Source organism: Rhinopithecus roxellana, chromosome 12 (genome assembly GCF_007565055.1).
Source record: "Rhinopithecus roxellana isolate Shanxi Qingling chromosome 12, ASM756505v1, whole genome shotgun sequence".
Classification (NCBI taxonomy): Eukaryota; Metazoa; Chordata; class Mammalia; order Primates; family Cercopithecidae; genus Rhinopithecus; species Rhinopithecus roxellana.
In genome coordinates this window covers 3026351-3046484 of record NC_044560.1, presented here as the reverse complement: position 1 = coordinate 3046484, position 20134 = coordinate 3026351, and the positions used below count along the sequence as shown (strand labels likewise).

General features: G+C 51.9%; 1 protein-coding gene across 4 annotated transcripts in view; it reads left to right on the top strand.

Moving 5' to 3' along the window:
* The window catches only part of CLCN6 (chloride voltage-gated channel 6), a 38897-nt gene extending 19549 nt beyond the window's left edge, over positions 1 to 19348 (top strand). For 3 of the 4 annotated variants that reach the window (XM_010357372.2, XM_030942219.1, XM_030942218.1), the window contains 16 exons: positions 475 to 542; positions 2144 to 2202; positions 3062 to 3194; positions 4410 to 4523; positions 4762 to 4928; positions 5494 to 5620; positions 9833 to 9956; positions 10194 to 10347; positions 10543 to 10702; positions 10789 to 10895; positions 12250 to 12436; positions 13249 to 13406; positions 13593 to 13749; positions 14591 to 14698; positions 14791 to 14916; positions 16370 to 19348. In XM_010357372.2, the coding sequence (XP_010355674.1) occupies positions 475 to 542; positions 2144 to 2202; positions 3062 to 3194; positions 4410 to 4523; positions 4762 to 4928; positions 5494 to 5620; positions 9833 to 9956; positions 10194 to 10347; positions 10543 to 10702; positions 10789 to 10895; positions 12250 to 12436; positions 13249 to 13406; positions 13593 to 13749; positions 14591 to 14698; positions 14791 to 14916; positions 16370 to 16450 (2030 nt within the window). In that variant the 3' untranslated portion in view covers positions 16451 to 19348. The remainder of the gene's footprint in view (positions 1 to 474; positions 543 to 2143; positions 2203 to 3061; positions 3195 to 4409; positions 4524 to 4761; positions 4929 to 5493; positions 5621 to 9832; positions 9957 to 10193; positions 10348 to 10542; positions 10703 to 10788; positions 10896 to 12249; positions 12437 to 13248; positions 13407 to 13592; positions 13750 to 14590; positions 14699 to 14790; positions 14917 to 16369) is intronic. The other variant, XR_747305.2, reaches the window with a different exon arrangement.
* The last annotated feature ends 786 nt before the right edge of the window (positions 19349 to 20134 follow it).

Genomic DNA, 20134 nt, shown 5'->3' with positions numbered 1-20134 from the left:
ACCTGACAAACACACTCTTCAGTTTTGGAATTTGGAATTTAGTTTGTGGAATGCGCTTCTGTCAAAATTAGCAAGCTTTTTGTGTCAGCAGCCAGATAGTAAATATTTAAGGCTTTGTGGTCCAAGAATCAGAATGGAAGCTCTTATGTTAATGCTTATGTAACCATTTACATGTGTCCACTTACGAACGTAAAAGCCGGACTTAGTTCTCGGGCCGTGCAAAACCAGGCGGGGAGCTGGTGGTCTGGCCTCACAGGCTGTCATTTGCTGACACACAATTTAGAATGTGGAGTGTTTTTTCTTCTAGCAAGACTTGAAATGGAGCTTATTTGGTGAGAATTTGGTTCTTTCTCTTATAAAGTCTTAGGATCATCTCTGTTTAGTTGTCACGATGAAAGTTTTTGTAGTCAAGGTCTCCTGACCCAGGAGCATTTCTGCGCTGACCAGTGGTCTTCCCTTTTTCACCCTGCCCAGGGCTCTTTGTGGGGAAGGAAGGCCCCATGATCCACAGTGGTTCAGTGGTGGGAGCTGGCCTCCCTCAGGTAAGATGGACTGAGAGGGTGTGGGCCTCCCGGGCAGGTCTGGTGGGAGGTCTGTGGTTACACTGGGCCAAATCCATTCGGACACCCCTGACATCACACTGGAACCTGGTGCCATTCTGGCTTGATATGAAAACCATGTGTCTGTCTCTCAGGAAAGGGCATAACTTATGCTCGGAAGTTTTAATAATGCCCTGCTGAACCCTAGGAGCAGAAATGTGACATAGAGAAAAACTATGACACAGGCAGATAAAAGTCACTGGGTGCTTCCGCAGCCATCGCCAGGTGCCTCCGTATAGGGTGGGGTGGATCATCTCAGTGCTGCCAGATCCAAGAGGCCTGAAGCATCGACTGACATGGTTTTAGGCACAGTTCCATGCTGATTCTAGCTGACGTGGTAGTCATAATAACAGCTGCTAGTTGAGTGGTCTGTGTGCCAGACGCTGCGTATACTAACTGCTTTCTCTTCATAGCCACCTTCAATGATTTGTTATTATTACCCCCATCCTCAGATGGGGAAACTGAGGTTTAGAGATGTTGAGGCACTAGCTCGAGACCTCAAAACTCCCGTTCTTAGGGGCTGCTCCAGATCCCTGGGCTGCTGTTGGAGGCCTCAGTTCCCTATGAACTGTCACTCACAGTCATTTCCCTCTCCAGTCCTGAGAAGAGGGAGTTACTGTGGTTGGGAGTCTCTGAGGTGAAGGAGGGAAGATTCTTTCTTCCAGAGCTCGTCTTTTGGTCTCTCTCCTGCTACTGCCTCAAGCACCAGATCTGGCAGAAGTGAGCCAAGGGGTGGAAGGAGTAAGCATCAGTGTGTGCTGTTGTGGAGCTGACCGTGGACAGGCTCTGGCCCTTCTCTTCCTGGCGCTGCTGAGCAGAGCGGACTCAGTCTTCTGCAACAGCTTCTGCGTCCCCTTCCCTCAGCTCAGCCATTTCCCTTTTTCCTTTCTGACTTGTTGACCCTGCACAAAATGGGATTTCAGAAGGTCCTAGAAATTTGGGGGCAGGAAAAGTAAGCTCCTCCCGAGGGTGGGGGTGGTAATCTCCTTTTTCCCAAGTTTTTTAATTTTTATCTTTCGAGACAGAGTCTTACTCTGTCGCCCAGGCTGGAGTGCGATGGCGCCATCTCTGCTCACTACAACCTCCGCCTCCCGGGTTCAAGCGATTCTCCTGGCTCAGCCTCCTGAGTAGCTGGGATTACAGGCACGTGCCACTACGCCTGGCTGAATTTTGTATTTTTAGTAGAGACAGGGTTTTGCCATGTTGGCCAGGCTGGTCTCTGACTCCTGACCTTAGATGATCAGCCGCCCGGCTCGGCCTCCCAAAGTGCTGGGATTATAGGCGTGAGCCATGAGCCACCACACCCGGCCTCCTTTTTTCCCCAAGTCGCTGTTCTGGACTTTCCTTCCTGCAGCACACTTACCCAGGTGTGCTCAAGCAGCGGGGCCTCCCCTAGTGCTGTGGATTCCCGCAGTTTCAGTCCTTCTAGACTGCCCCGACCTGTTTTCTCTCTCTTTTTTTCTTTTTCCATAATTACTGGGGTACAGGTGGTATTTGGTTACACGAGTAGGCTGTTTATTGGCTCTCTTTTTCTCTCGCTTCAGTTTCAGAGCATCTCCTTACGGAAGATCCAGTTTAACTTCCCCTATTTCCGAAGCGACAGGTATGGAAAGGTTAGAAATTGGTTTGGTTTTTTTTGGAAGCAACACGTTCATGCACTGCGGGTCAGACTCAGTACTTGCTCTAGTCTGGCACAGTGTCCCCTGCTGGGAAACCCAACTGTGGGAGAAGGGGGCGGGCTTTGAACTTTTCTTCTGGAAATAAGCCAAAGCACCAGGCTAACATCGTGACTTTTATTTTGTCATGCCATAAGGCCTAGACGCATCTCAGGCAAGTGAAAATGGTCCCAGATTAAAAACTCAACCAAGAAAGGCCTCAGACAGGCATTTTGTATTCCCCAGTGATTCACTTGCTCAGCCACCCTCCTGGGTCAGAAGGTAGTAGACTTTTTAGCCCTGTATCAGATGTGTGTGTTACTGACCTGCACACCTTGTAAGGCTCTTTCAATCAGAGGCCCGGTTTAGAGTCATGGACCACCTTCTCTTTGTATTCCTGCAAGTCTGGCACATACCCAGAAGGCACCTTGATGTTTTTACGGATGCCGGGGTTTTCTGGAAGGAAGATCTGGTGGGAACGTGGTGCAGCAGTGATGGCGCCGATCTTTGATCTGCCCCTGAGCTCTGGGGGCTGAGATTCTGAGATCACAGAAAACAGAGAGGTCAGGGGCTCCTTTTCCCAGGCGGAGTAGCCACCGTGCTGAAAGGGACTCTGGTGCTGAGGTGTGTGGCTCTCGGGTGGGCATGCTCGCAGCAGAGGCAGCCTCCCCAGGGACCTGCCCTTCAGGATCCCTGCCTGTTCAATTCATAGGTGTGAGAGAAAATGTTCATGATAAGGAAATCAGAAACCGCATTTTGTGGGCTGAGGGCTCTTTTTTGGATAACCCGTCTCTCTCCTCTCCTCAGAGACAAGAGAGACTTTGTATCAGCAGGAGCGGCTGCTGGAGTTGCTGCAGCTTTTGGGGCCCCAATCGGGGGTACCTTGTTCAGTCTAGAGGAGGGTTCGTCCTTCTGGAACCAAGGGCTCACATGGAAAGTGGTGAGGAGGACCTTCAGTGAAAGCCACCTCCCAGACTTAACCACACGCCCCGAATTACACTCGGTGTCCCTTACTTGGTACATGGAATGGTAGTTTTGATGAGACTTGGGGGGGTCAACTGGATCAGAAGCAGCTTTGCTCTTGTGCCCATAACCTCCACACTGGACTGTCTATACTTCTCATATCAATACCCTCCCCAACCCCAAATCAAACTGCTGTTACCTACTTTTTTTTTTTTTTTTTTTTTGAGACGGAGTCTCGCTCTGTCGCCCAGGCTGGAGTGCAGTGGCCGGATCTCAGCTCACTGCAAGCTCCGTCTCCTGGGTTCCCGCCATTCTCCTGCCTCAGCCTCCCGAGTAGCTGGGACTGCAGGCGCCCGCCACCTCGCCCGGCTAGTTTTTTGTATTATTAGTAGAGACGGGGTTTCACTGTGTTAGCCAGGATGGTCTCGATCTCCTGACCTCGGCCTCCCAAAGTGCTGGGATTACAGGCTTGAGCCACCGCGCCTGGCCTTTTTTTTTTTTTTTTTTTTTGAGATGGAGTCTCACTCTGTTGCCCAGGCTGGAAGGCAGTGACGTGATCTCGGCTCAGTGCAGCCTCTGCCTCCCAAGTTCAAGCAATTCTCCTGCCTTAGCCTCCTGAGTAGCTGGGATTGTAAGCAACTGCCATCACGCCCAGCTAATTTTTGTATTTTTAGTAGGGACAGGATTTCACCATGTTGGCCAGGCTGGTCTTGAACTCCTGACATCAAGTGATCCACCTGCCTCGGCTTCCCAAAGTGTTGGGATTACAGGCGTGAGCCACCGTGCCCGGCCTTGTTATCCTCTCTTGATGAATCACCTGCCATGAAAATGTGAAACTGGCTGTTGTCATAAAGCAGGAAGTGATGAGGCTTGGACTGGAGCTGGTCTCCTCCCTCGGAGCAGGCCGTCCTTCCCTTTGCATTGATCCTTCCTTTTGGTGCAAGGTCTTGTCCATAAAGACTCTAAATAGACTGTCATAGTAGAGTAGGCTGCTGGAATGGAAACTTGTTAAAACCCGATCTAGAGTAGGTCACACCTGGGGTGTATCTACTGCAAGGGTGACCAGATCCCCCTACCCTGATGTGGATTCTGCAGGTCTCTGCATAGAGCAGTGGGTACCAGGAGGAAGGGTCAGTAGAGAGTAGGACATGCCACTCCTGAACCTTCTTGTCTTTTGTCACCTCTCCCTTAGCTCTTTTGTTCCATGTCTGCCACCTTCACCCTCAACTTCTTCCGTTCTGGGATTCAGTTTGGAAGCTGGGGCTCCTTCCAGCTCCCTGGGTTGCTGAACTTTGGCGAGTTTAAGGTATGTTTTATCCTTTCCCGCAGGATTTCTGATTTGACCCATGAACATTTCCTGTGAAGTGAAGGACCAGAGAGAAATGAGCAGAGGGCTAGGTACAGCTTCCAGGGGCACGTCTCGCCCATGAGCCTCTGCCGTGCGGGGAAGCAGCCCCACTCTTGCTTCTGTCTTCTCTTCTGTCTCTTCCGGTTCTCATGGCTGCTATGGTTTTTCTCTCCCTCTCCCTTTCCCCTTCTCTCAGTGCTCTGACTCTGATAAAAAATGTCATCTCTGGACAGCTATGGATTTGGGTTTCTTCGTCGTGATGGGGGTCATTGGGGGCCTCCTGGGAGCCACATTCAACTGTCTGAACAAGAGGCTTGCAAAGTACCGTATGCGAAACGTGCACCCGAAACCTAAGCTCGTCAGGTATCTGCGCAGTCGCCTCCCCCCAGCCTCCTGTGGCTCCATGAGCTTGGTGTGGGCCGCGCCATCTCTCCCGCGGAGCAGACCCTGCCTCCACGGCTTTGATTTCTCATCTAAGACTGAGAATCTGAACACGGCCATGCATCTGCCCTACTTGACAGGCCGAAGGGCTGACCAGCTTGATTTATGTCAGAGTTGCTGGTTGACTCCCTGCCTGTCCTGACTTGCCACTCGGACACATGACAAGGTCAGAAGGGTCACCATGACCCTGCCGAGCAGCTTGCTCTCAGGAAACTCCTCACCCCAGGACTTACAATGGAAAGCCATTCATTCCTTGGAGAGAGATGATGTGGACGTAGCAGCCCACTTGAACTGCCCACTTTTCACAAACAAATTGCTGGAATACAGCAAATCACTGATGAATTCTGCACACGTGTTGACTGGCCAGGGGCTGCTGTGAATGCTCTTTGGAGAAATCGGGGTTGGGGGTGGGCAGGGTTATGTTTTGAGTTCCTGAGACCGGAGCTGCTTTCTGTGGCGTTAATAACAGCTGTGCTTTGCCTCCTAGAGTCTTAGAGAGCCTCCTGGTGTCTCTGGTAACCACCGTGGTGGTGTTTGTGGCCTCGATGGTGTTAGGAGAATGCCGACAGATGTCCTCTTCGAGTCAAATCGGTAATGACTCATTCCAGCTCCAGGTAACCCCAGTGCACCTGCTGTCTTTATCCCATACCCACGAGGAAGAATCCAGAAATGGATGACCTTGCTCTCTTGAGAACTAATAGATGTGTTGGGTTCATCCTTCCGCACCCATACCCGAGTGCCGAGAGATACGGGAATTTGTAGTCGTCTTTTTACCTAAGAGAAGGTGCACACCAAATGCCCTATGTCTTTGCCACTTCTGTGAACAACCCTGGCATCACAGAGGGGAACTCCTCTCTGTTGAACAACCTTCATGGGAAACAGACACTTGGGAAGCTGACAGCAAGGTGCTTTCCAAGCCCCAGTTACTCTTCCACCTCCCTTTGCCTGAAGGGGCCACAGCCCAGAGGCTCAGCACCCACCTCATCACCTCTGTTACTATGACAGTCACTCTTGAGATGAGAGGAAGAAATGTCTGTGTCAGGGCAAGGAGGCTCCTCTCTTCCCAGCATCCTCTGCCTCTTCCCGGCGTTGGGTCCTTTGCGGGTGTGCCGCCCTCCTGCACTTCTCCTTTTCTCTTCTTTGGGGGCGCAATATTTTCCAGAGGCTTTCCCCGAGAAGTGGGTCCCGTGAGGTAGTCCATGGAGCCTACTCCACACTGTTTTTTTGGTCCAACCCAGTGGCTCTCAGAGCTACATGTGTCGTTCAGTGAGTCAGCCAGATGTGTGATTCCAGCCCTTGGCTGCAGACAGGTGAGCATTCTCTAAGAGAAGTTGGCCCTCCACATTTGTGTATCCTGCATGCATGGAATTACATAGGGGAAACCAACTGTGGAGCACATATATTCAGGATGCCAAACATGAAAAAAACAAACAACAGTAAAAAATAATGCAAAGAAAAAAAGTACAGTATAATAATTATTTACATAGCATTTACATTGTATTAGGGTATGACAATCTAGAGATGATTTGAAAGTATATAGGAGGAACTACATAGGTTATATGCAAATATACACCATTTTATATCTGGGACTTGAGCATCCCTGAATTTTGGTATCCGTGGGGATCCTGGACTCTATCCCTGGTGAATACTGATGCGAGGGACAACTGTACTCTCTTCTTGTTACTTCTCAGTAAACACTCGAAACTCTCAGATCCCCACTGGGGCCCTTGTCTTGGAGGACAGCCTCTTCAGTGTCCCCAGTTATATGTATATATTATATATATACACACACACAATATAGATATATGTGTGTGTAAATATACATTTTTGTTTGTTTGTTTTGTTTTTTTGAGACAGAGTCTTACTCTCTTACCCAGGCTGGAGTGCAGTGGTGCGATCTTGGCTCACTGCAACTTCTGCTCCCAGGTTCAAGCGATTCTCCTGCCTTAGCCTCCCAAGTAGGTAGGATTACAGGCATCCACCACCATGCCCAGCTAATTTTGTATTTTTAGTAGAGACGGGGTTTCACCGTGTTGGCCAGGCTGGTCTCGAACTCCTGACCTCAAGTGATCCACCTGCCTCGGCCTCCCAAAGTGCTAGGATTACAGGTGTGAGTCACCACGCCTAGGCTGGTATATATATGTATACCAGCATTATTATTATTATTATTTTTATTTTTTTTTTTTTGAGACGGAGTCTCGCTCTGTCACCCAGGCTGGAGTGCTGTGGCCGGATCTCAGCTCACTGCAAGCTCCGCCTCCCGGGTTCACGCCATTCTCCTGCCTCAGCCTCCCGGGTAGCTGGGACTACAGGCGCCGCCACCTCGCCCAGCTAGTTTTTTGTAGTTTTTAGTAGAGACGGGGTTTCACCGTGTTAGCCAGGATGGTCTCGATCTCCTGACCTCGTGATCCACCCGTCTCGGCCTCCCAGAGTGCTGGGATTACAGGCTTGAGCCACCGCGTCCGGCCTATTATTATTTTTTTTAACAAAGTCTCACTCCATTGCCCAAGCTGGAGTGGAGTGGCACGATCTCGGCTCACTGCAAACTCCACCTCCTGGGTTCAAGCGATTCTCCTGCCTCAGCCTCCCAAGTAGCTGGGACTTCAGGCACGCAGCACTATGCCCAGCTAATTTTTGTATTTTTAGTAGAGACGGAGTTTCACTATTTTGGCCAGGCTGGTCTTGAACTCCTGACCTCATGATCCGCCCGCCTTGGCCTCCCAAAGTGCTGGAATTATAGGCGTGAGCCACCGTGCCCAGCCTTTATATATTTTTAAAGGATTGAGGGGAAAAAAAATATGCCGCAGAGACTGTATGTCACTGACAGCCTCTAAAATATTTACTGTCTGGCTCTTTACGGAAAAGTTTGCTGACCCCTGTTACTAGTTATTCCCAAGCCCAGCTTGTTACCAGACGGATACCTTGATGCATGTGATTTAAAGCATACAAAACACGATTCTGTGGTCAAATGTGCTAAGAATTAAATATGCTGCTTCATCTTTTTAGAGACAGGATCTCACTCTGTCACCCAGGCCGGAGTACAGTGGTGTGATCATAGCTTACTGTAACCTCAAACTCCTGGGCTCAAGTAATCCTCCCATCTCAGCCTCCCAGGTAGCTGGGACTGCAGGTGCATGCCACCACATCCAGCTTATTTTTATAGAGACAGGATCTTACTGTGTTGCCCAGGCTGGTCTTGAACTTCTGGCCTAAAACGATCTCCTGTTTTGGCCTCCCAAAGTGCTAGAATTACAGGCGCAAGCCACAGCACCCAACCTAAATATGTTCCTTTATTACGGAACTTCTGGGGCCTTATTCCCATAAGTGTTATAAATGTTTGGTGTCTTTAATGTGTACCAGATGTTTCACTGAGCACTTTATATGATTTCATTTAATCCTTACTAGCACTATGCTGGCCAGTAGTTGTGCCCCCATTTTACAGCTAAGGAAGCTGAGGCACAGTGTGGTCTTGACCAGAAACCTTCAGCTAGTCATATATAGTGAGAGGGTAGGTGCTGTTACCATTTTATAGGTGAGGAAACTGTCACAAAATGAAGTATCCTTCTCAAGGTCATTAGAGAGTGGCAGAGTTAGAGACAAAGCCATCTGATTTTGGAGCCTGTGCTCAGCTTTTAGCAGACACACTGATTTCTAAGAATTGCTAGGATGTTTCTCCTAGCAATCCTTGCTAGGATGTTGACCACAGGACTCTTTCCGGAAAGCCTTCAGGACTGAACTTCCTCCAGACAGTTTGGGAAGCACTGCATGTGTCTATTATGAAGCCGTCAACTGAGCTCATCCCCCATGCACTCCACAACGCTGACGCTCTGCACACACCTCACCTGTGGCAGGTGCTGCCAGTCAGCAGTGCTGTACTGTTTCTGCAGCAGCCTGCATCTCTCGGTATTGCCTGACCCATTTCACCTGGCGGGGTCATACAAACCACCCCCTGGTTTGTTATCACGTCCACATAAGGGCATCTCCACAGCGTCATCAATAAATGTCATCCAGAAGAAACCCATAGCCTTGATTAACCTTTGTAATAACACTCCCTATTTACATGCACAGTGATAGGTGTGAAGTGCAACCTTGTATTGTTGTACACTGTCAACTAGAAAATAAAGCAGCATACTTGAAACACCCTTGCCCTCCGGCAAGGATCCCATCTTCCCACACAGAATGATGGCAAGCAAATGAGGTCTAAAATGTGTACAAGTAGAAATCATCTCTTTTTCTGCTTGAGTTCTGCTCCCCAGATGGGGTTTAGGAGGAGAGGCAGCCTGGAGGACTGGGTCTGCTCTCTAGGCATTGTGGAGGTGGGTTTTCTTTTGCAGCAAATTCGGACACTTTTTTTTTTTGTAGCAAATTGCCCCAAAATCGAACTTTTTCTATTTGGAACCAGAGTTGCGCCTTTCGGTCAAGCAGTGCCCTGGATTTTCCTCCCCAGATACCTGTCAATTCCCAGTCACTTGCTGTCACCTGCCTCATCTTCCCCAGTCCTAGGGCTCTCAGGCCAGGCTTCTAGCAGCATCACCTAGAAAGTTAGCACTGGGAGAGGAAGCAGAGCCAAATTCACGGTGAATCACAGCCATAGTGACATTTTCATCATGCGTGTGGATGAACAAAGGCCCTCATCCCGATTCTTTCATCTGTGCATTCAGAATGTAAAGAATACACTTGCCCGTGTGGCTGCCATTGGTAGAGGTCAGTTTTTGGCCTGTTTGATTGGCTGCGCAGCCACCCGTTTTGGACCCGGATGGAGACATCCCACTGGAAGACTCAAAGTCAGGTGTCCTTGTACTGATTTTCTGATTCCTTCTTCTTAGGTCACAGAAGATGTGAATTCAAGTATCAAGACATTTTTTTGTCCCAATGATACCTACAATGACATGGCCACACTCTTCTTCAACCCTCAGGAGTCTGCCATCCTCCAGCTCTTCCACCAGGACGGTGGGTGTCTGCACTGCAGCCCGTTCCTAGGCGATTGGTGTCATCTGAGACACAGCCAGGCTTGCCCTCCATTCTGAGCAAGACCAGGACTTCTTTGTAATGCCCACCCAGACAAAGATTAGTTTCCGCCTGCAGTGTTGGAAGGGGAACTGGCATGGGGTGTGGTCGGGCCCGGTAGGTCTGCTGGGCCCTGGCAGGCATCCGGTGGCGGGACTCAGGTCGGCTCTTCCCTTGCAGGCACTTTCAGCCCCGTCACCCTGGCCTCGTTCTTCATTCTCTATTTCTTGCTTGCATGTTGGACTTACGGCGTTTCTGTTCCAAGTGGCCTTTTTGTGCCTTCTCTACTGTGTGGAGCTGCTTTTGGACGTCTAGTTGCCAATGTCCTAAAAAGGTACTCTCTGTGTGTGTCTGCGTGCATGTGCGTGTGTGTACACGTGCGTGTGTGCGTGTGTGCGCATGTGTGTGCGTGCATTCATGTCTGCCCATGCATGCACGTATGTGCACAGGCACAAGAGCGTGAGCTGCAGGTCCCCCAACAGCCTGTCAGTGTGGTTCAAAGCATGTTCTCGGTGTTCTCCTTCACTAGCTACATTGGATTGGGCCACATCTATTCGGGGACCTTTGCCCTGATTGGTGCAGCGGCTTTCTTGGGCGGGGTGGTCCGCATGACCATCAGCCTCACGGTCATCCTGATTGAGTCCACGAACGAGATCACCTACGGGCTTCCCATCATGGTCACACTGATGGTGAGCACACGCCCTCCAGGCCTGTCAGACTCAGGGCCACGTTCACCCGACAGGACCTATTTTTAGGCCTTTGCTTTGTGTTTCAGGTGGCCAAATGGACAGGGGACTTTTTCAATAAGGGCATTTATGATATCCACGTGGGCCTGCGAGGCGTGCCGCTTTTGGAGTGGGAGACAGAGGTGGAAATGGACAAGTAAGGCCATGATTTTGCTCATGTCCTAGTTTCAAAATGTATTAGCTCTAAGGCCATAGGAATGTTGATATTAGGGTAGGAAACAGTAACTCACTTTTCTTGGGCTGAGAGAAGCAGCACACGCATTCCTAAGCATGTGTGAGAATGTGGAGCAGCCCATGGGCTGGGCGCTGCGAGGACAGGGCAGGGGACATGGGGACTGCACTGGGCAGGGCCTCTTCGTGGTGGTTTGGCTTCCATGGCATTCTGGTTGGATATGAGGTGAGGTCTCTGGATCAAGTTCGTGATGTGATTGAATGTTTAAGGGTATGCCAAGCCCCAGGAGTGAGAATAGCCTGTTTCACATGTGCCCACCAGAGTGCCCTGCTGCTAGCCGTGATTGTTCTGGGCATAATCACCTCATAACCCACCTGCTAATCCACAAGTACCTGGGCTTCCTATGTCTAGACAGCAGGCAAGGCCCTTACGGGATAACACGGGGGCCAGCAAGCTGCTTCTGTGGAAGGCCAGACAGGAGGTTATTTTCAGCTTTCCGGGCCGTATGGTCTCTGTCACGACTACTCGACTCTGCCATTGCAGCAGGAAAGCAATGAGCACGATGGACTTGATTGGTGGGCAACAGTTTGCTGTGCCCTGATCTAAAGGGGGACCCAAGTGCTGTTTTTATTATTATTATTGTTATTTTTTGAGACAGGATCTCACTCTGTCACCTAGGCTGGAGTACGGTGGCATGATTATAGCTCACTGCAACCTACGCCTCCCAGACTCAAGCGATCCTCCCACCTCAGCCTCCTGAGTAGCTGGGATCACAGGCGCGTGCCACCACACCTGACTACTTTGTAACGTTTTTTATAGAAATGGGGTTTTGCTGTGTCGCCTAGGCTGGTCTTGAACTTCTGGGCTCAAGCATTCCACTGGCCTCGGCCTCCCGAGTGTAGAGTGCTGGGATTACAGGCGTGAGCCACTGCGCCCGGCCCAGACGTTGTGGTAAATGCTGTAGCACAATTAGCAGTTCAGGGGCAGTATATGGAGTGTGCTGCAGGGCACCAAGGAGGGCCTGGCCAGCCCGTGGATCAGCAGCAGGACTTCCTGGTGAGGGGATGCTGCTGTTGAGCTGAGGGATGAGCCAGGGCCTATCAGCCTGGCACAGCAGGGAAGGACATTCCAGGTGCGGGGAACAGCATGTGTCAGGGGATAGAAGTACAAAGGAATGCACTGGGTTTGAGGGAGGGCTGGAGCAGTTCAGAAGGGAGCTCCCCGCGTGGTCTGAGCAGGGCTGGAGAGCCAGCACAGCTTACTCCCAGGGCCCTGCGGGCGCTGTCACGAGGCTGGATGACTTGCCCTCCTCCCCCAGGCTGAGAGCCAGCGACATCATGGAGCCCAACCTGACCTACGTCTACCCGCACACCCGCATCCAGTCTCTGGTGAGCATCCTGCGCACCACGGTCCACCACGCCTTCCCGGTGGTCACAGAGAACCGCGGCAACGAGAAGGAGTTCATGAAGGGCAACCAGCTCATCAGCAACAATATCAAGTTCAAGGTAAAGAAAACGGCATGAGAGGAAAGGCGGGTGAGAGACAAGTGGTCCTGTCTCACGCGGCTTAGTGCTTTGCCCAGCCAGCTCTCGGGAAGTTGGCGCGTTATCACATGCAACAGGGAGAGTAGATTTGACAGCAGGGGCAGCGTTATCAGGCCATGAAGACGTGTGTGCGTTCCTGCCGCAGTGAGCATATGGATAAATCTGTTTTTCAAGTCAGCAGCTTTCATGGTTTATTATTTACGTGTGAGAGTATCAGGATAAGTTCTAGAGATGCCAGCAACAGAAATGGACTTGGACCTACTTAAGAAAGAGAAGGATATCCACAGGAAAGCTCAGGACAGCCGAGAAAGCTGAAGGACCAGAACCCCTGTGCTGTGGGGACCAGGTGAAGGGTCTAGCAGACACCCCTCGGGTACCAGGAGGTAGGAGCACTGGCCCTGGGTTCCTCTTGATTCCGATTCAGAATCCAAGGAGAGGGGGCATCCCGTTGCCTCACTTGGGTCGTGTGCCACTCCTTGGCTTTGGGGGTAGGCATGTTGATTGGCAGTTCTATCAAGACAGGATATTGTTCCTCTCTGGAGAATCAGGCTGCTCTTCCCAGATGAAAGGAAACCACAGAGGCTACAGCCAGGTCCTAGGGTTCAGGCTCCTTTGAACCACCAGCCCAAGCCACTTCTTTGAACCTCAGCCCCTTTAAGTTCCTGCATCCGGATGTGCCTCTGACCCTCCCTGTCACCCAAATCCTCAAGCTCCATCAGTGCTGCTGTGTTCGTTTGCCCACACACAGTAGCCTATGTTCTCCCCACCCACAGAAATCCAGCATCCTTACCCGGGCCGGCGAGCAGCGCAAACGGAGCCAGTCCATGAAGTCCTACCCCTCCAGCGAGCTGCGGAACATGTGTGATGAGCACATCGCCTCTGAGGAGCCGGCTGAGAAGGAGGACCTGCTGCAGCAGATGTTGGAGAGGAGGTGAGAGCCGGGCACGGCCCCTGCTGCCCACAGGGCTACATGGCGGCGGGGTCAGCCCTTGGCTCAGATGTTGTGAGGTGGCTCCTGAGTTTCCTGGGAAAGTTGGATGTGGAGCAGGCTGGGGACATGGCTCAGAAGTGCTCCCGCTGAGGGTATCCCAGGCAGCATCTGGTTTTTGTGTAACAGATACACTCCCTACCCCAACCTATACCCTGACCAGTCCCCGAGTGAAGACTGGACCATGGAGGAGCGCTTCCGCCCTCTGACCTTCCACGGCCTGATCCTTCGGTCGCAGCTTGTCACCCTGCTTGTCCGAGGAGTTTGTTACTCTGAAAGCCAGTCGGTAAGTCTCTCCAAGGCAGAAATCAGCCAGGCCAGGCCTGATGAAGCTTGAGGGGTTGGGCGCTGCCCAGCAGGCCGTAAACAGTGCCATAGGGGAAGCTGAATGCAAGGCAAGAAGTGCAGAGTGGACTTAGGGGAGGAGTTGCCACAGCTGGGTGGCGAGAAATAACAGCGGTTTATTCCTTCCTAGTTCAAGGCCAGAAGTACAAAATCCAGGTGTCACCAGGGTAGCGCTCCCTGGCTCTGGGAGAGGTGCTGTCCTTGCCCCTTCCTAGCTCATGGGAGTTGCCTGCAGTCCTTGTTGCTCCTGACTCGGAATGCAGCCCCCATCCTCGCCACTGTCGTCACAAGGCGTTCTCCTGTGTATCTTCTCTCCTTTCCTTAAGGACACTTGTCACCGGATTTGGGGCCCACCCTAATCCAACATGGGCTTATCTGAACTTGGTCACATCTGCAGAGACCCTGTGTCCAGAAAGGTCGCATTCATAGGTACTAGGGCTTAGGACTTGGCCATATCTTTCGGTGGGGGGACACATTTACCCCCCAGCCACTTTACTTAGCACTTTCTCACTTAAACTTCCAAATAAGCCATTTGCGTCTCATGAATCAGGAAGAAAGGGAGTGCAGAGAGATCAGGGGAGGGCCCAGGGTGCCACAGCTAGGACTTGGCCAAGGACTGGGTTTGACTGGAGAGCTCTCACTCTGGAGCGCCTGCTGCTGTTGTGCCACCTGCCTCAGCAGCCCAGAGCCGGGCATATTCAGGCATCAAGGGAAGGGGCTCTCAGGTGACCCCGTTAGCCACTGCTGCCCGAGCACGGACGGTGTCTGGGTTGGAATTGCAGAGCGCCAGCCAGCCGCGCCTCTCCTACGCCGAGATGGCCGAGGACTACCCACGGTACCCCGACATCCACGACCTGGACCTGACGCTGCTGAACCCGCGCATGATCGTGGTAAGAAGGGCCACCCTGGCCTGTCCCATGTGGAGCTTCCTCTTCACGTCATTGGCGTCTCAGGCAGCCAGTGACACACGGTCTCTTTGCAGGATGTCACCCCATACATGAACCCTTCGCCTTTCACCGTCTCGCCCAACACCCACGTCTCCCAAGTCTTCAACCTGTTCAGAACGATGGGCCTGCGCCACCTGCCCGTGGTGAATGCCGTGGGAGAGGTGAGTGAGGCCCTGGCCCTGCCCCCACCTTTGAGAAAGGATCCCCCAGCCAGGTGCTGTTTGTGCACCCAGGCTTCTCACCAGAAATGTAGGCATCCCACCAGGAGGGGAGACGGTGGCCCAACACTGTGGCTTTGAACCCTGCTCGGCTTCCGCACACTCAGGACCCTTTCCCCTGCCTGCCAGCAGATGGCACCACCGTCCAACTGGCCGTCCTTTCCGGCCAGAGCCCTGCCTCCCCCACGCTGTGTCTTCCTCCGGAAACGCTGCTCTTCCCTCCGGACCACTTGTGTTCCTTGGTTCTGCACCTGTGTGGGGATTCGCACATTAGATGAGAGAATTTCAAGCAAAGTACTTTGAGTTTTACAAAGATATAAAACACCTAGTAATGATTGCTGCAGACTTTCCTTTTTTTCTTTTTAGAACTTCATTATTTTCTTGTTACACAAATATTTCATTGTAGGAAAATATAAAAACACATATGAGCAAAAAACAAGCAAAAACCAAACCCTCGTCCCTACCCTGTAGCGGTAGCCGTGGTAACTTTTCAAGGCCACCCTCTCAGTCTTTTGTTGTTGTTGCTGTTGTTTTGAGACAGGGTCTCGCTCTGTCACCCAGGCTGGAGTGCAGTGGCAAGATCTCGGCTCACTGCAGCCTCATCCTTCTAGGCTCAAGTAGTCCTCCCACCTCAGCCTCCTGAGTAGCTGGGACCACAGGCATGTGCCACCATGCCTCAGCTAATTTTTGTATTTATGGTAGAGACCGGATTTCACCATGTTGCCCAGGCTGGTCTTGAACTCCTGAGCTCAAGTGATTCGCCTGCCTCGGCCTCCCAACGTGCTGGGATTACAGGTGTGAGCCACCGCACCTGACCTCAGTCTTCTGCGTGGCATGACCCTGGCATGCATAGTGCATACTTACGCAGGTTTTGTCACAGTAGGTTAACTTATGTCCCTTGAAATGTAGTTGCCAGCTACGCTGACAGAGTCCTAACATAGTTTATGACGTGACTTTGGAGTTCTCAACAACAGCGACATGTGGGAACCACTGTCATGACCTGTAACAAATGACTCCCGTAGGTCACTTTGCAGGGTGGTGAGTATGGTGTGTGGCAGGGGTCATAGTCTCAGGAGACTTCAGGGGCCCCACCACTTGCACATCTGTGAAGCAGGCTGGTCATGATGGGAGCTGAGCGCCGAGAATGTGCCCTGCGGAAGGACATTTTAGTTCAGATGCCAGCTGGCCCAAGCCCTTTTTGGAGCTAACCTTGTTCCCTCAGCCTCCAGTGTGCGAGCCTTCGTTACCTGTTTATCCCAGTCAAGCTGTGTCTGGCTCTGCACTATCCAGGCCTCCGCATTCTGTGACAAACGAACGGCGCCGGCTCCTCTCACTCCTCTTCTTACCAGTGGGTTTTACCCTGAAGGTGACTCGGGCCTTCTTCTCTTTGCCCTAGATCGTCGGGATCGTCACACGGCACAACCTGACCTCGGAATTTCTGCAGGCCCGGCTGAGGCAGCACTACCAGACCATCTGACGGCCCAGCCCGCCCTCTCCCGGGGCTGCCTGGGGAGGCAGCTTATGCTCGCTCCGGCTGGCACAGTTGGCTGGGGCTGTTCCGGGGCATGGAAGATTCCCAGTCACCCACTCAGAAAGCCTGGAGTCATTGGACACCTTGCTGGTCAGAGGTCCTGGGGGTGGTTTTGAACCATCAGAGCTTGGACTTAGATTCTGACTTCCCCAGCAAGGATCTTCCCACTTTCTGCTCCCCGTGTTCCCACCCTCCAGTGTTGGCACAGGCCAACCCCTGGCCCCACCAGAGCCAGAAGCAGAGGTGGAATCAGGCGGGCCCCGGGCTGCACGCCGAGCCGTGTTCCTGGCCGTCTTCGCTACTTTCCTAGAGAACCTGGCTGTTGCCTTAAATGTGTGAGAGGGACTTGGCCAAGGCAAAAGCTGGGGAGATGCCAGTGACAACATTCAGTTCATGACTAGATTTAGGAATTGGGCACTGAGAAAATTCTCCATGTTTCAGAGAGGCCTTCCCTGGCTTGGGACTCCGAACACGGACTTCTCGCTGGTTTGTTGTAAGGGAAACACTGCGCTCCTGGGTGTGAGCCGAGGCTCTGGTCCTGCCCCTGTGGTTTGGCTCTCCTTACAACCACCACCCACCAGAAACACAAAGCATTAAAATCACACTAATAACCCCCATGGTCAATCTGATAATAGGATCGGATTTACATCTACCCTAGTTCTTAACATTTCAGCTTTCTCTCCATCTGCAGGTTATTCCCAGCCTCCCAGGAACACATTGCTACCCAGACCCTTTTCGTTTCCTTACGTTTTGATCTCTGTCTTCCTGATGAAGCAGGCAGAGCTCAGAGGATCTTGGCATCACCCACCAAAGTTAGCTGAAAGCAGGGCACTCCTAGGTAAAGCAGCTTCACTGAACTCTGGGGAATGGTACCATTTTTTTCCCAAGGTAGAAAGGAAGCACTTCTGAGCCAGGGACCACTGAAAGGTGCGTGCTGTGATAAAGCAGATGGCCTATTCGAGGAAGAGGGTGTCTGCCTTTCACAAACACCTCTCTCTCCCCGGCACTCGCCGTCCCAAGCTTACATACAGAGGCCCTTCAGGAGGGCCTCCCACGCCGCAGGGAGGGTTCGTGGGGAGGATGCTTCCTGCCAGCACATGCCTGAGGGTTTCGCGTGAAGCATGGGAACCACCCCGTCGTTCAGTGACATCATTCTTCTCCAGGCCGGCTGGCGCCCTCTGACTAGGCACCCAAAGTGAGCATCTGGGCATCTGGTATTTGCACTTATCTTCCCCCACCTTCTCCATGGCATCTCAGTTCCAGCAGACATCCCTGGGGCAGGCGTGCTTTGGCTCAAGATGGCCTTCATTTACGTTTAGCTTTTTTCAAAACTGTGGAGGTTGCCCACGGGCCTCGGCACCCGGCCCTGGCAGCACAGCTCTCTCAGGCCCAGCCCTGGGCGACCTCCTTGGCCAAGGCTGCCTTTCACCCTGGGGTGGGCATCAGTCCTGGCTCTGCCGGTCCACATCTTGCACTCAGCACACTCTGGGGAGTAATTCCACTCCAGAGACAGGGCTGCTTCGAGGTCTTTTCCAGCTGACTGTGGCCCGTCCATTTCCCCCATTTTCTTACCACTCTGACCAAAATTGCTTTGACTTCTAAATGTTTCTGCTTCCCAGAATGCACCCGGTTTGTGAAACAGGGATGATACTCCCAGGAAATAGTGCAGGACATCACAAGGACCCAAAAGGCAATTCTTACTTAAATGTGACTGTTTGGCCAGCTGCCGCTATGTTTTATGGCAGTGTTCAGAGCTTGATTACGTTATTTCTTCCTTTTATTAAGAAGGAAGCCAATTGTCAAAGTCAGGAGAATGGTGTGATCACCTGTCACAGACGCTTCATCCCTTCTCCCCGCCCCTTCCCGGAGCTGGCAGAGCTAACGCCCTGCAGGAGGACCCCGGCCTCTCGAGGGCTGGATCAGCAGCCGCCTGCCTCGAGGCTGCCCTGGTGAATGTTGCTGGAATTCATCCCTCGTGCACATCCTGTTGTGTTTAAGTCACCAGATATTTTGTTCCCATCAGTTTAGCCCAGAGATAGACAGTAGAATGCGAGTACCTCCCTCCCGTAAACTGACTGGACGGCTGCCAAGGAGGCCCCAAACTCAGCCCCATGCAGAGGCACGTGGTTTCCTGTTCTCCTCTCTCTGCATCTGCCCTTTCCAGATAAGCCCAAAGACAACAACTTCTCCACTCGTGACAAATCAACTGTGAGCCTCGCTCCTTCCATTTCTGTCCATTAGAAACCAGCCTTTTCAGCACCTCACCCATTAGCCGCCCCACCACCCAGCGATCAGGCACCTCAGTAAGGCAGATCCGCGGATGGGGAGCCTGCGGGTGGCCAGAGGCGGTGTTTGTGTTTCGTCTCCAGCTCGGTGTTCCATGGCTCCTAGGTGAGGTGATCAGGGAGTGGGGCCAGTGGGTCCCCAGCCCTGGCTGTGGGACCTTGTGCTGAGGGATGATTTGCTCCTGACCTTGATTAACTTAACAGTTCCTAGCTGGAAGGGACACTTTCTGGACCCAGTCCACTGTATGGCATTTGTGATGCAGAACTATGCACTGACATGACCCTGGGTGACAGGAAAGCCTTTCGAGAGGCCCAAGGTGGCCTCGCCAGCCCTGCAGTATTGATGTGCTGTATTGCCCCACGGCTCTGCAGACCTTGGCCATTGCCGCAGTCAGCTTCCTTTTTTCTGTTTGCACTGTTCGTATGATGTTAGCTAATTCCACTGTGTATATAAATTGTATTTTTTTTAATTTGTAAAATGCTATTTTTATTTGAACCTTTGGAACTTGGGAGTTCTCATTGTAACCCTAACATGTCAGAATAAAATGTCTTCTGTCTCCTTTAGCCTTTTGTCTCCATGCTGCTCTTTCTTTCAAGGGAGAGTTGGGTTGTATTTTACTCCCCCTCTTTGTGATGTGTGAAAATTACACTAGGACATAGTTTTCGAGTCTCAGAGCTCTCCCTGTGCAGCTGGGCAGTGGGGCTCTTCATTCATGGGGGTCCACTTCTCTGTACTAGGCAGCGACCTTAATAGGAACGGATTTCATCCTGTGGCTCTTAGCAGAAGTCACCGATGTCTGTTTCTCCCTTCAGATGAACACTCTTCCTGATCCTCTCTGGAAATCATCTCCTCCTGCTAGCAGCCGCGTCCCAGAGCAGCAGATGGGGAATCCATTCTGTTTCTTCATGGTGTTTAGGAATTTGCCCCCCAAACAGTTTGCCGTGATATCCAACCCGAAGAAGTGAAACTGCTGTGGGTCTGGAGAGGTGAAGCCCCGTGGCCAGCTTCTGTCGCTGCCATCTGCCATTGCTTTTTGTTCCCTTGCTTTTGGTTTTGCAAGCATGGCCTCTGTCTCTGTCTGATCTGCTTCAAGTCATCATTCCATCAGTGACAGAAGTGGCCTTTCCATCAGTGGTCGCAGCCAGTTCAGCTCCTGCACCCATCCCCACGTGTTCTGTAAGTCCCAGGGGCGTTTTCTGCCTTGTGTTTTTGTCATTTTTCAGTCAGTTCCATTCGATGAGAACTTCCTGTGTTACGGTGACACCTTGGGAATGGGCTACTTCCCCTCCTAGCAACCCATATCACCATCCCAGACCTCAGGAGCCAGATTTGGGCCAGTGCTGT